The sequence below is a fragment of the Sus scrofa genome, chromosome 6 (assembly GCF_000003025.6).
Source record: "Sus scrofa isolate TJ Tabasco breed Duroc chromosome 6, Sscrofa11.1, whole genome shotgun sequence".
NCBI classification, from domain to species: domain Eukaryota; kingdom Metazoa; phylum Chordata; class Mammalia; order Artiodactyla; family Suidae; genus Sus; species Sus scrofa.
In genome coordinates this window covers 147,624,882-147,640,699 of record NC_010448.4, presented here as the reverse complement: position 1 = coordinate 147,640,699, position 15,818 = coordinate 147,624,882, and the positions used below count along the sequence as shown (strand labels likewise).

Sequence of the window (15,818 nt, the reverse complement as noted above, 5' to 3'; positions counted from 1 at the left end):
TGTGCTTACCATGTCATGAGTCTTTTCCTCCTAATCCATCTTCCACAAGGGCATCTTAGTCATCCTCCATCAGATGATGTCATTCTCTTGCTTAATATTCTTTAGTGTGTGCAGAAATTCCTTAGCATGGCATACAGGGCCCTTCATGATTGGATATTAGTAATTGGGAGAAATCTTAGATTTTTCTCAGTCTTAAAAGTAATGTGCTGGAGTTCCTGTTGTGGCTCAGCGGTTAATGAACCCAACTAGGATCAATGAGGATGAGGGTTCGATCCCTGGCCTCGCTCAGTAGGTTAAGAATCCAGTGTGGCCATGAGCTGTGGTGTATGTAGGTCGCAGACGTGCCTTGGATATGGCATTGCTGCGGCTGTGACATAGGCTGGCAGCCCTAGCTCTGGTTGGACTCCTAGCCTGTGAACCTTCATATACCATGGGTGCGGCCCTAAAAAGAAAAAAAAAAGTAATGTGCTGCACTGATCTTTTTTTTTTTCTATGGCTTCCTGGTACATATCCTTTATCAAGTTTTCTAACAGTTAAAAAAAAATCATAAGTAGCCATTGAATTTTATCAGAATATTTATTTCTACAACTGTTGCTTTATGTGATTTTTTTTTCCCGAAGTTCATTAACTTGCTGAATCACATTGTAGTTTTTTCTAGTGTTTCGCTTTGTGTTGTAAATCCTAATTGATAGTGGGTTTTGTTGTTTTTTTTTTCCTATTCCTTGTTTGACTTTACAGGATAATGTTTATGTGCAAATGTCCTCATAAGTGAAAATGTTTAAATTTGGGTTATCATATTTACTTAATTTGTAAATGTACTCATAAGTGAAAATGCTCACATTTTTGAGTACTATTTTTACTTAATTTTGGAATCAAGAGAACACTGATCTCATTATGTATTTTTTTCTCTCCCCTCCTCTTTTCTTTCTGTTTCATAGATCAACTCATATAAAATAGAGATTGTTTTTGAAAGTTTGAGAGATTTCATCTATGAAACCGTGTAGACATACCTCTTAAGCCTCTTGCAGAGGGAAATCATTGGTTACTACTTAAATTTCTCCTATGGATATTAAATACACTAGTAGTATTTTTCTTTGTATGCCATGTGTAGCATTTGATTATATTCTACACATTTATACACTTTGTCTAAGTTTGTAAATTTCTAGGCACATAGCTATTTATTTATTTTTTGTCTTTTCAGGGCCCTTCCTGCAGCGTATGGAGGTTCCCAGGCTAAGGGTCTAATTGGAGCTGTAGCCACCGGCCTACGCCAGAGCCACAGCAACACTGAATCCAAGCTGCATCTGCGACCTACACCACAGCTCACGGCAATGCCAGATCCTTAACCCATTGAGCAAGGCCAACTTGGGGATACTAGTCAGGTTCTTAACCCACTGAGACACAATGGGAACTCCTGTAGATTGTTTTCTGCTGAATGTATTTAAAGTAAGTTTACTTCCATAACTAGTTCTATATATCTGTGTATCATAAATTTTACATTATGAGTGTTTCAATTTTTGTTATGATTTCCTTTTAGCTGAATTTTTTCAGTTTATAACCACTTAGGATTTTTTTTTTTTTTTTTTTTTTGTCTTTTTGTATTTTGTTGTTGTTGTTGCTATTTCTTGGGCCGCTCCCGCGGCATATGGAGGTTCCCAGGCTAGGGATTGAATCAGAGCTGTAGCCACCGGCCTACACCAGAGCCACAGCAACTCGGGATCCGAGCCGCGTCTGCAACCTACACCACAGCTCACGGCAACGGCAACGCCGGATCGTTAACCCACTGAGCAAGGGCAGGGACCAAACCCGCAACCTCATGGTTCCTAGTCGGATTCGTTAGCCACTGCGCCATGACGGGAACTCCTCATGTTTCCTTTTAACTGTACTTTTCCCCTTTATTTTCATTTCCCATCTACTGTTGAATAAATTAGATTTTTCTCCTTCCGCTTTGAGAGTGGTGTGCTCGTTTTACTCTATTGGTGACTGTGCCTAACTGATTTAGGAGGATCAGGGTCTCATTCTTCCCACGTAACTCATTCCAAACTCCATCCTGCTTCCTCCTTCTACCTCATCTACCACCATATTGGAGTCTATATTTTTTCTTTAAGAGTGCCTTAAATATTTTTGTTTTTATGGTCCTGGCTTATGTACACAAGATTAAAATTATCTATGATAACAGACCTTAATTTCCATGTATCAGGTAATATCATCATGCATTTATTTCCCTTTCTTATTTTCAGAAAGGGTATTCATGTAGTAAAGACTTTTGAGACTGTGTGTGGCTGGGAATATTTATTTCTTTTCCACATTTAAGTAATAGCTAGCTGTAAAATCTAGATTCAAAGTTTTTTGGCTGCAGCACTTTGAAAATAGTGATTTATTGTCTTCTTAAATCCAGTGTTGTTGCTTTGAGGGTGAGGATAGCATTAATCTACTTCTTGTTTGTGTTTTTTTGTTTGTTTGTTCTTTTAGGGTTTGTTTATTATTATTATTATTATTTTTGGGGGGATATGTTCTTCCTCACTGGATGCTTTTAGTATCTCTCTCTCTCTCTTTTTTTTTTTTTTGGCTTTCATGTTCTTAAATTTCACATCAAAAAATTGTGACTAGGTGTGTTTCTTTTTTTTTTTTTTTGGAAGTTCCTGGGCCAGGCATTGAATCTGAGCCACAGCTGCTTCAGCTGTGACAATGTCAGATCCTTAACCCATTGCACCACAGCAGGAACTCCAGATGTGTTTTTTTTTTTTTTTTTCCTCTACATCATATTTGTGGTCCTCAGTTTTTCTTTAATGCCGGGAAATTCTCATCCATTATTACTTAAAGAGTCCCTTCTCCTTTTCGAATCCTTCAGAGGTAACTGGCCTTCTCTTTCTGTCTTTTCCTTGCCTTAGCCTTTCTCTTTTGTTTGCATCTTTCGTTTCCATGTTTTGTTTGCATTCCCCATTTCTTTATCCTTTGCTCATGTATTCTGGGATCTTTCTTTGGCCTGACCTTGCAGATCACTGTTTTGTTTCTCAGTCATGTATATTCTGCTATTTAACCTAGAGGTTAAGAATTATGCTTTATGGGTTTCTTCAGTTTCCTCATCTGTAGAATGGGGTCATGATACCATCCGCTGTAGAGTTGTTTTGGAACAGGAAGTGATCTAATCCATGTAACATGCTTAGAACTCTGTCAAGTATGTAGTAAGTGATGGCTGCTATTTTTCTCAAGCAGTTGTATTTTTCATGCTTCGTATTTCGAATTGGTGTTCTTTATGACCGCTTGTCCTTGCTTCACGTTACCAATAAAAATCTTATGTTTTTTTACGATGTCTATTATGCTGATCTAATATCGTTATTATTTCCTGTCCTTTAATTCTGCAAAGGTGCTTCACTTTGGTGCCTTTAGTTTTTGTGGCTACATTCTCCAGATATCTAGTTTTTTTGTCCTGTGAATACCTGTTTCCTTTCGTAAAGGCTTCCTTGTATGTGAGTGTTTAGTGGTTAAACGGGTGGCGGGTGGACAAGGAGAGCCAAAGCCTGGCCTCAGCTAGCATGTAGGGAAGGCAGGCAAGGACCTGGGGCCAAGGACCTCTGCCTTGATCATCAGGCCTTGACCATAGCCCTTTTCCCACCCCAGCCAGGCTACCCTGCCCCTTAGAGAGCCTATCGCAGTCTCTGCCCCCAACTCTGCTCTTTTCCACATTCTGCCTACCTCAGTTTCCTTCCTCTTCTACCCTGCCTAGTGGGAGGAAGGAACTGGGGATGCTTCAAGGATGTGTTACTTGGTCCTCATTGTCTCTGAGTTTGCCTGCCACCCTCCTGTTAATTCACTGGTCCTGGGCAGTTACTGGACTGGGGCTGCTCTTTCCTTGCCCTGTTGTGCTGGTCAGGAGAGCCACGATCCCTAGGGAGTGATGTGAGGAGGAAACAGAGTTACACAATTAAAAGGCCCTTCTCCAGACTGTACTGTCTGAGGACCCAGGCTTTCTCACCCTCTCGTTGCACTACCTGCTGTCTGCCCAAGGGTTTCTTACAGGCTTGGGGTCAGGTTCTCAGATCCATCACCCTCAATGTCCCAGTCAGAGTTGAGAGAGAGAGTCCAGTTGTCTTTGTCAGTTCTCCATTTTCTTTTGGCTGGAAGTTTATAGTTTTCCTTTTAAATCATTGCATAAATATTCTCATCCATCAGGCTATTTATTTATTTATTTGTTTTGTTTTTTTGTTTTTGTCTTTTTTCTTCTAGGGCCACACTCATGGCACATGGAGATTCCCAGGCTAGGGGTCTAATCAGAGCTGTAGCCACCGGCCTACGCCAGAGCCACAGCAACGCGGGATCTGAGCCGCGTCTGCAACCTACACCACAGCTCACGGCAACGCCGGATCCTTAACCCACTGAGCGAGGCCAGGGCTCGAACCCCCAACCTCATGGTTCCTAGTCGGATTTGTTAACCACTGAGCCACAACAGGAACTCCCAAGTTTTTTAAAACTTAAAACAATTGTGTATTTTCAGGAAGCTATCCAATTACATGTACGTAAGGCCAGTTCGTCTTTGTCTCACATTAGAGGATTAAGTTAATGAAATAAAGACATTATAAGAAAATGCTGATTTGTAAGACATTCCATATTACTAAACTTTAGATTGACGTATAGTAAAGTTCTTCTGTAATATCAAAGTATTCATTACTTTGTCAACAAGTTACCTCCCTGTTAATAAATTCAGATTCCCTTGGTGTCTTTGTACTTGTGTGAAGAGGTTTATCTTACTAAATTGCTAGTCCTCTGAAAGCCAATTTCTATTTAACTGACACATTCTATGAGGATTTCCGTTTGTGTCATATGGTAGAATATCTTATTATAATTAGGAATTGTGGTAGAGTGTATATGCAACAAGTATATGATATAAAGCAAGTTGTGTTTATCATAATGATAATTTATCAGATGAATGAGAATTTCTAAAAAAAAAAAATAAAGGCCTTTGCAGTCATCTTTGTGCTTATCCTCGTTCTCATGTTTTCTATTTCTTTATTCATCGAAGATGCACAGTAACCAAAAGGGCTTACTTCCAGAGCCAAATCCAGTGCAAATTATGAAAAGTTTAAACAACCCAGCCATGTTACAAGTTCTCCTACAGCCCCAGCTCTGCGGACGAACTGTTAAACCAGGTAAACATCATGTGTGCTGGTTAAAATGGAATGTTGGCATGAAGTTGATTTTGCTGGTGCAGAACATTAAATTAGTCAAGAATGTTTGTTTTTTTCTAGAATTTGATCAATGAATTTTAATTAATGATCTGAAGCGATAATAGATTTTGGCTATTTTTGATACGTTCAAACTGCTTGTGGATTTCTTGATTTTTTTTAGATATTCTTTTTTATATCTAAATATCTATGGAGTATTAGATATAAAACCTTCAGAGCTCCCATTGTGGCTTAGTGGGTTAAGAACTCAACATAGTGTCCATGAGGATGCGGGTTCAATCCCTGGCTTCGCTCAGTGGATTAAGGATCTGGCATTGCTGTAAGCCACAGATGCAGCTCGGATCTGGTGTTGCCATGGCTGTGGCATAGGCTGGGAACTTCCATATGTCCCAGATGTGGCCTTAAAAAGAAAAAAAAAAATTAAAACTTCAGTTTAATTACTGGTTGACATGCATTTGTAGACCAGGTTACACATAGCTTAAGCAGGTAATAATTAATATGCTGCATTGTTATGGCCTGTATTAACAAAGAATATGATACTTTTCCATGTACTGTTTTTAGCAGAATTACTTTGTTGGAAAGTGCTAAAGGTCTGGTTCCTCTCTGCTCTTTTCTTTTTTCTTTGCTTTACTTTATAGAAAATGTCAAAAATATTATTTTCTAAGTACTATGGAAATATTTGCAGTATTGGCATACATTAAATATATATTTAGTATTCTTTCTCTGGGAAGAATTTATTTACCTTCCGAAGTGCACAGCTGTACATACACAAAATGTGTATTTTATCATTATGAGGAAATGAGTGCCTATATCCAACACTAAGCTTTAGGTGACAAATGTTTAGCATAAATATATTTATTCTTTCAGCTCCAGCTGGTCTAATACCACCTAGTGTTCTGCAGTTCAATTCTAACACCGACCACCTGGAGTTAGCATAGATCCTACAAGTAAGGGCTTAATCCCCAACAGGTCTGCCCCGACTTCAGGCACCAGCCACAATTCCCAGATCCCTTGGCCACCTAAAATTCTCACTAACTGGCTTAAAATTGAGCGGGGGGGGGGGGTTCCTCCGACCTCCCCATCTGAGGTTCAATAATTTACTAGAAAGGCTCACAGAACTTAGGAAAGCACCATGCTTATGATCACAGTTTTGTGTACAAGATGTAATTCAGAAATGGCCTAATCAGGAGACTTAGGGCTGGGTCTGGGAGGTCCTGAGTGCAGAGTTTGTATGCTCTTGCCCCATTGGAATCCCGGCCCATCTGCCTCCCAGCAGGCCAGTGTGTATCCGCTAACCAGGCATCTCTACTGAGCTAACTTTGGTGTCTAGAATTTTTATTAGGGTTTTGAGGAAATGTAGGCATGATAGGCCATGTTATTGAACTCAATCTCAGTTCCCCCTCCTCCCTCGGGAGGTGTGGTTCACACCACTGTCTCTCAAAGCCCCAGCCCACCAATCACATGGTAGGTCTCTTTGGTGTGACCAGCCCCCATCCTGAAGTTATCTGGGGGCCCACCCTGCGTCACCTCATTATTATAACAGAGACTCCCATCGTAGGGGAAGTTCCCAGGATTTACTTTTCCTTCCAGGAACCAAAGACAAAGACCAGTTAAACTTTTTCTTATATAGCAATGTTCATATTAAGTACTTCATATAATCATCAATTATTTATGTGTAAGAAGTAGCTTTAGAGGTGTTCCAGCCCAGCCTGTTCAGCAATCAGATATCCCTTCTATAGTTTTAATGGTATAAAGATATCCTTTATATGTCTTGACTACTCAAAGCATAGGAAGCTTGTTATGGAGTTCCTGTTTTGGCTCAGCAGCTTAAGAACCTGACATTGTCTCCATGAGGATGCGGGTTTGATCCCTGGCCTTGCTCAGTGAGTTAAGGATCTGGCGTTGCTGCAAGCTGCCGTATAGGTCATAAATGTGGCTCAGATCCCATGTAGGCCAGCAGCTGCAGCTCCAATTTGACCACTAGCCCAGGAACTTCCATATACCACAGGTGTGGCCTTAAAAAAGAAAAAATAAATAAATAAATAAGCAAGCAAGCTTGTTATTTCCCAAGGCAGCTATTCTGTGGTTTGACAAATTTAATCACTGGAAGGTTTTTTCCTCCTAGTAATTGTATTAGATGTAATTCCCATAACTTTTAGCCACTTACTCTAGTTCTCCCTATGAAGAAACACAGAATAAATCTATTCCTTCTTCCTAAAGAAAAGCCTTCTAATATTTGAAGACAACTATCATGAAACCCTTCTTTGTCTTTTGTTCTCCAGACCAGCAGCTTCCTTTTTTATTTATTTAGTTTTTGACTATGCAACTGTATCAGTAAGATGTATTTTTCGCAGAGCCCCAACATAAGCGGACTTACATGTCAATTACGTGAATGTGCATTTGTCAGCCCATTTATTGAGAAATGATAAAGCTTCATATTTGTATTTTTTAACATGAAAGTACATATAAGTAACAGTTCGAGTATTTGCTTTATACACATCCTCTTCCTCTTTGTAAACTATAGTGCTGTACTCGACTTTCCGTAACATGTCATAAGACATGCTCTCTGGAGCAGCCCCCTCCGCCGGCCAGCGTTGTCCTCTTGTAGATGTACTTAGGTTGTCTGAATTGTCCTGAAATATGGTATACAGAGACATGACTTTATCCTTGGATAGGTTCGAAAAAGCACAGAAGGCACTGGGATTTCCTGCCAGTGATCATTAGGTTTCTATTAATGCAGTTCAAGATTGTATCAGTGTTTAAAGAAGTATATTACACTCCTGGGTCTTTTAGAAAGTATAGTCCGCATCTGGGCTATTTTTAGTAACTTCTCCCCCAAGTTATTTTTGTCTCTTTTTTTTCAATCTAAGGTATGTATTCTCCATTCTGCTTTTCTACTCAGATTGATGTATGCCCGTGTGAGATTATGCTTTTCTATTGTAATGCTACTTTTATGATTTAGAGAAAGATGTGTCAGTATTACACTGCTGGCTTTTTCTTTGCATGGAATGGCAAGGGGAGAGGATTAAATATCTCACTTGAATTCATGCAAAGCATCTGGAGAATGTATGGAAAGTTTCTTGGTGTTCAGGAAAGACAAAATGTCTTGTTAATCAGTTGCATTTGTTTTTCCTTTACTGCGTTCTTTATTATAGCTTAACTGTATCCCTTATTGTATCCTGAACTCTTCACAGCGGCCTCTGTGCAAACTAAAATAATTACACAGAATCGTAATTCTCTATATAATTATGTTTATAATATGTGCATACAAGCATGCCCATTTTATGCTTCACAGATACTTTTGTTTAGTTTTACAAATTGAAGGTTTGTGGCAACACCAGATGATGGTTAGCATTTGTTAGCATTTTAAAATTAAGGTATATACATTGTTTTTTAGACCTAATGCTATTACACACTTAATAGACTATATAGTATAGTATAAACATAACTTTATATGCACGGGGAAACGAAACAGATTGTGTGACTTGCTTTATTGTGATAATCACTTTATTGGAGTGGATTGGTACCAAACCTGCAATATCTCTGAAGTATGCCTATATAATATATTTGCATTTAAACCCCTGCCCTACTGTCTCCTTGTATCGTTTTGTTCAAGTAACTCACACAAATTTACTTGTTTATTGTCTCTCTCTCCCACTAGAATGGAGGAGGCTCCATAATGGCATATTTATCTGTTTAAATCATCTCAGGTGCCTTGAGCAGAACTGCTATTTATGCTGAAGAGTACTTAAATATCGTGTACTGGTTAAACTCCTTCCTTTATTCCTCTGTGGCATAGCTTATACCTACCTTGTTATAACCCTAACCCTAACCAACCCTAACCCTCTTCTGAACATTTCTAAACTCTTTTTAAAAAAATTTTAAATTGAGATGTACTTGATTTACAGTGTTGTGTTGGTTTCTGGTGTACAGCAGAGTAATTCACTTACGCATATATATACATATCCTTTTCCACTATGGTTTATTACAGTATATTGAATATAGATCCCTGTAATAATACAGTAGGACTTTCTTGTTTATTTTATATATAGTAGTTTGTATCTCCTTACCCCAAACTCCTAATATACCTCCTTCCTCTTCCCCTTTGTTAACCACAAGTTTTTTTTCTATGTCTATGAGTCTGTTTCTGTTTTGTAAATAAGTTCATATGTATCATATTTTAGATTCCACATAAAAGTGATATCATAGTGTTTGTCTTTCTCCCTCGTACTTTCTTCACTTAGTGTAATGTTCTCCAAACATGTTGTTGCAAATGGCATTATTTCATTCCTTTTTATAGCTGAGTAGTATTCCATTGCATGTGTGTATGTATACATACAGTGGATGTGTGTGTGTGTGTGTATTCCATGTTTTGGCTATTGTGAATAGTGTTTCAGTGAACATAGGGGCGCTTATCTCTAATTGAATTAGAGTTTTCTTCAGGTATTTTCCCCAGAGTGGGATTGCTGGATCACATGTTAGCTCTGTTTTTAGTTTTTTAAGGACCCTTTGTGCTGCTTTCCATAGCTGCACCAATTTTTATTCCCACCAACAGCGTAGGAGGGTTTCCTTTTCTCCACACTCTCTCTACCATTTGTTATTTGTAGACTTTCTGAGGATGGCATGAGGTGATACCTTATTGTTGTTTTGCTTTGCATTTTTCTAACAATTAGCAATATTGAGCATCTTTTCATGTGTCTCTTGGCCATCTGGATGTCTTCTTTGGAGAAATGTTTCTTTAGCTTTTCTGACCATTTTTTGACTGGGTTGTTTTTCATTACTGAGTCATATGACCTGTTTGTATATTTTGGAAGTCAGCGCCTTATCAGTCACTTCATTAGAAAATATTTTTCTCCCATTCTGTGGGTTGTATTTTTGTCTTGTTTATGGTTTCCTTTGCTGTGCAAAAAAGCCTATAAGTTTGATTAGGTCCCATTCATTTATTTTTGCTTTTATTTCTATTGCTTTGAGAGAATGGCCTAAAAAATATTTTTTATCTATTTCTTTTGTCTTTTTTTTTTTTTTCTCCCAGGGCTGCACCCATGGCGTAGAGGGATTCCCAGGCTAGGAGTCACATTGGAGCTGTAGCCACTGGCCTATGCCACAGCCACAGCCACAGCCACACCAGATTTGAACCACTTCTGTGATCTACACCATGGCTCATGGCAACTCCACGTCCTTAACCCACTGAGTGAAGCCAGGGATCAAACCCCTGTCCTCATGTATACTAGTCAGATTCATTTCCACTGAGCCACTCCTGAAAAAGTATTTCTGTGATTTATGTCAGAGAATGTTTTGCCTATGTTCTTTCATAGGAATTTTATGGTGTCACGTCTTATATTTAAGTCTTTAAGCCATTTTGAGTTTATTTGTGTGTATGGTGGTGTGAGGGTGTGTTCTGCTTTCATTGATTTTCTTGTGGCTGTCCACCTTTCCCAAAGTCACTTGCTAAAGAAACTGTCTTTTCTCCAGTGTATATTCTTGCCTCCTTGGTTGACGATTAATTGTTGATAGGTTTGTAGGTCTATTTCTGTGCTCTCTTTTCTGTTCCATTAATCCATATATGTTTTTTTTGTGTGCCAATATTATGCTGTTTTGAATTCTGTAGCTTTGTAGTTTGTCCGGAGCCTGGGAGAATTATGCCTCCACTTTTGTTCTTTTTCTTTAGGATTGCTTTGGTAATTCTGAATCTTTTCTGGTTCTATATGAATTTTAGGATTATTTGTTCTATTTGTATGAAAAATGTCTTAGGTAATTTGATAGGGATTGCATTAAATCTGTATGCTTTGGGTAGTAGGGCTGTTTTAACAGCATTGATTGTTCCAATCCAAGGGCATGAGATATCGTCCCACTTCTTTGAATTATCTTCAGTTGCCTTTATCAATGTTTTGTATTTTCCAGGGTATAAGTCTTTCACCACTTTCATCAGGTTTATTCCTAAGTAATTTTTTATGTGATTTTATTTTATTTTTGTTTTTTTCCTTTTTAAAAATTTTGTTGAAGTATAGTTGATTTACATTGTTTTGATAATTTCTGCTATACAGCAAAGTGATTCAGTTATACACACATCCATTCTTTTTCAGATTCTTGTCCCATATATGTTATCATAGAATATTGAGTAGAATTCCCTGTGCTATATATAGCAGGTCCCCGTTGGCCAGTTATCCCATATACCACAGTGTGCGTCTACTGATACTAAACCTCCAGGGCATCCTTTTCGCCCCACCTGTCCCCTCTGGGGACAGTTTGTTTCAAAGTCTGTGAGTCTGTTTTCAAAGTCTATGAGTCTGTTTCTGTTCTGCAGATAAGTTCATTTGCATCCTTTTTTAAGATTCCACGTAGAAGCGATATCATATGATGTTTGTGTTTCACTAACTTCACTTAGAATGATAATCTCTAGGTTCATCCATGTTGCTATTATTCCATTCTTTTTTATGGCTAATATTCCATTATATATATGTACCATATCTTCCTTATCTATTCCTCTGTTGATGGACATTTAAATTGATTCCATGTCTTAGCTACTGTGAATAGTGCTGCAGTGAACACTGGGGTGCATGTTATCTTTTCGAATTATGTTTTTTTCTGAATAGATGCACAGGATTCTGGATTGCTGGATCATATGGTAGTTCTTTTTTAGTTTTTTAAGGAATCTCCATACTGTTTTTCATAGTGGTTGTACCAGTGTACATTCCCACCAGTGTGAGAGGTTTCCCTTTTCTCTACACCCTATCCAGCATTTATTGCTTGTAGACATTTTTTGGGGGGGGGTGCTTTTTGGCTTTTTGCTATTTCTTGGGCCGCTGCCGCAGCATATGGAGGTTCCCAGGCTAGGGGTCGAATCGGAGCTGTAGCCACCGGCCCACGCCAGAGCCACAGCAACGCAGGATCCGAGCCGCGTCTGCAACCTACACCACAGCTCACGGCAACGCCGGATCGTTAACCCACTGAGCAAGGCCAGGGACCGAACCCGCAACCTCATGGTTCCTAGTCGGATTCGTTAACCACTGCACCACGACGGGAATTCCATTGCTTGTAGACATTTTGACGATGGCCCTTCCGGCTGCTGTAAGGTGGCACCTCATAGTACTTTTGATTTGCATTTCTCTAATAATTCACAATGTTGTACATCTCTTCATGTATTTTTTGGCTATCTGTATGTCTTTGGAGAAATGTTTATTTTGATCTTTTGGCCATTTTTCCATTGGGCTCTTTGTTTTTTTGATATGGAGCTGCGTGAGTTGTTTGTGAATTTGGGAATTAATCCCTTGTAGGTCTCTTTGTTGTAAATATTTTCTCCCATTCTGTGGGTTGTCTTTTTGTTTTGTTTATGGTTTCCTTTGCTGTGCAAAACTTTTAAGTTTAATTAGGTCCTACTGGTTTATTTCAGTTTTTATTTTCATTACTCTAGGAGGTGGATCTGATAAATATTGTTGCACTTTATGTTGAGGAGTGTTCTGCCTGTGTTTTCCTCTAAGAGTTTTATAATATCCAGTATTGTATTTAGGTCTTTAATCCATTTTGAGTTTATTTTTGTGAATGGTATTAGAGAGTGTTCTAATTTCACCCTTACATGTAGCTCTCCAATTTTCCCAGCACCACGTATTAAAAAGACAGTGTTTTCTCCATTGTATATTCTTTTCTCCTTTATCATAGATTAGTTGACCACAGGTGCTTGGGTCTATTTCTGGGCTTTCTATCCTATTCCATAGATCTAGATCTCTGTTTTTGTGCCAGCACCATACTGTTTTGATAACTCTAGCTTTGTAGTATAGTCTGAGGTCAGAGAGCCTGATTCCTCCAGCTCCATTTTTCTTTCTCAGGGTTTCTTTGGCTATTCAAGATATTTTGTATTTTCACACAAATTTAAAAATTTTTTGTTCTAGTCATGTGAAAAATGCCATTGGTAATTTGATAGATTGCATTGAACCTATAGATTGCCTTGGGTAATATAGTCATTTTGATCTAAATGTGTGTCTTTATACCAATACTACATTGTCTTAATAAATGTAACTTTAAATCCTGAAATCAGTTAGTGTAAATCATCCAACTGTTCTTTTTCTGTTTGTTTTGCCTATTCCAAGTCCTTTGCATTTTCATAGAAATGCTAGAATCAGCCCTCCATTTCTATGAACTGCTGGGAATTTGATTGGAATTGTGTTGAACCTATATAATAATTTGCTCAGAATTGACAACTATTTGTCATAAATATGGTACATATCTCCATTTATTTAGATTTTAATTTTTCTCAGCAATACTTTGTAATTTTCAGAGTGTAAGTATTACACATATTTTTCAGATTTATCCATACCATTTCATATTACTTTATACTGTTTTTTTCATTGTAATAATTTTTGTGAGGCAAAATTCACATAATATGAATTTAACCATTTTAAAGTCAATAATTCAGTGGTGTTTAGTACATTCACAATGTTGTGCAGTCTCCAACTTTGTATAGTTTCAAAACATTTTCATTACCTCAAAATAAAATTCATACCCCATAAACAGCTACTTCATATTTCCCCCTCTGCTCAGGTGCTAGAAACAACCAATCTGCCTTCTCTCTTTATGCTTTTCCCTATTCTGAATGTTACATATAAATGGGATCATACACTATGTGATTTTTGGTGTCTGGCTTTAATTAGCAGGATGTTTTGGAGTACTTTAACATGTATCAGTACTTCATTCCACTTTATGGCTGAATAATATTCCATTGTATGCATATACCAGAATTTGTTTATTCATTTAGCCATTGGTAGACATTGAGTTGTTTTCACCTTTTGACTATTGTGAAGGGTGCTCTTATAATTATTCGTATACAAGTATTTGAACACCCAGTTTCAATTCTCTTGGGGTATGTATCTAGGACTAGAATTGGTAGGTAATATGGTTATTCTATGTTTAACTTGTTGAGGAACTGCCAAGCTCTCTTCCACAGTGGCTGTGCTATTTTACATTCCCATAGCAATGTACAAGGATTCTCATTGCTCCAAATCTTCATAGACTCTTTTTTTTTTTAAAATTATAGCTATTCAAATAGGAATAAACTGGCATTTCATCATGGTTTGTTGTTGTTGTTGTTTGGTCTTTTGCCTTTTTCTTTTTTTAGGGCCACACTGGCGGCATATGGAGGGTCCCAGGCTAGGGGTCCAATTGGAGCTACAGCTGCTGGCCACAGCCACAGCCACAGCCGCGCCAGATCCAAGCTGCGTCTGTGACCTACATCACAGCTCATGGCAATGCTGGAATCCTTAACCCACTGAGCAAGGCCAGGGATCAAACCTGCAACCTCATGGTTCCTGGTCGGATTCCTTTCCACTACGCCACGACAGGAACTCCTCATCATGGTTTTGATTTGAATTTCACTGATGACTTTTATGATTTTTGAGCATCTTTTCATGTGCTTTTTGTCTGTTTTTATATCTTCTTAGGAGATATACTTAATCAAGTTCTCTGTCTGTTTTTAAACAGGGTTATTGACTTTTGTTGCTAAATTCTTTATGTATTTTTGATACTATTTTATTTTATCTCATTAGTCTTTTTGACCTCACTCAGGGACATGTGGAAGTTCCTAGGCCAGGGGTAGAACCTGTGCCACAGCAGTGTCAATGCTGGATCCTTAATCCTACTGATCTAATTATTCCATCACCGATAGTGAAACTTGGTCATTCTGAAGACAGTACTTTCTAGTGGTCAGTTTTCCAAAGATGTAATGGACTGCCTCAGCAAGTAACAAAAACTTGAAACAGAGTTTTTATTTTTTTATTTTTTCCTTCTTTGGGTATACCTGTGGGATATGGAAATTCCCGGGCCAGCTGTGACCCACGCTGCAGCTGTGGCAATGCCAGATCCTTGATCCACTGCTCTGGGCCAGGAATCAAACCCACATCTCCTCAGTCACCCAAACGACTGCAATCAGATTCATACATAACCCATTATGCCGTGGCAGGAACTCTAAAAGAGTTTTTAAAGCATGGAATGAACTTTTAGGGATGTTATGTATAAATTCCAAATATGTTTGATCATTAGATTACATGCTTTTTGAAGTACTTTCTAAGCCTCAACTTCTGTGATCCTAATTAACTATTGTATTGCTAGAGAATTTTGTATGCCTGTTTCCATCTAATACCTAAATGAAATGGCTTCTTATATTTTTTTCTTAAATTTCTTTTTGTAAATTTCCTCTTAAAATATCTCTTCTGATGTGCACTCTAGTATTTGCACTCTTGGACAAACTTGATAAAGTATATCATTATCAAAATATGTATAGTTTTGTTGTTTCTCTTGTTTTTGTTCTGTAAATATTTTTAAATGTACATATATTCTCTTCTTAATTAGAGTGGACTTTAGGGACAAGGATTGTATCTTGTCCTTCCCTGCCCCCCACAACCTCCTGCCAAAAGATCACAAATACCTAACAAAAATACTGAGCAAATAACATGGGTTCAATTAGTATTACACTTATTAAGAGATGGAATTAATTTTCTTGCACTATGTGCTAGAGATGAGAAAGGCTTAGGTTTGGTATTTTACCGTAACAACAGAAGTGGGAATTTTAAATCAAATTCTAGGGTTGAATCACAAGGAAATGAACCTGTCACTTTTTGCACAATGACAAGGTCAGTGGATCATTAG

At 38.1% G+C, this 15,818-nt stretch overlaps 1 protein-coding gene across 1 annotated transcript in view; it reads left to right on the top strand.

The window, feature by feature from the left end:
- The window catches only part of RAVER2 (ribonucleoprotein, PTB binding 2), a 155,499-nt gene that overhangs the window by 81,729 nt on the left and 57,952 nt on the right, over positions 1–15,818 (top strand). Inside the window, exon 5 of the mRNA XM_021096539.1 lies at positions 5,021–5,147. Coding sequence (XP_020952198.1) covers positions 5,021–5,147 — 127 coding nt within the window. The remainder of the gene's footprint in view (positions 1–5,020; positions 5,148–15,818) is intronic.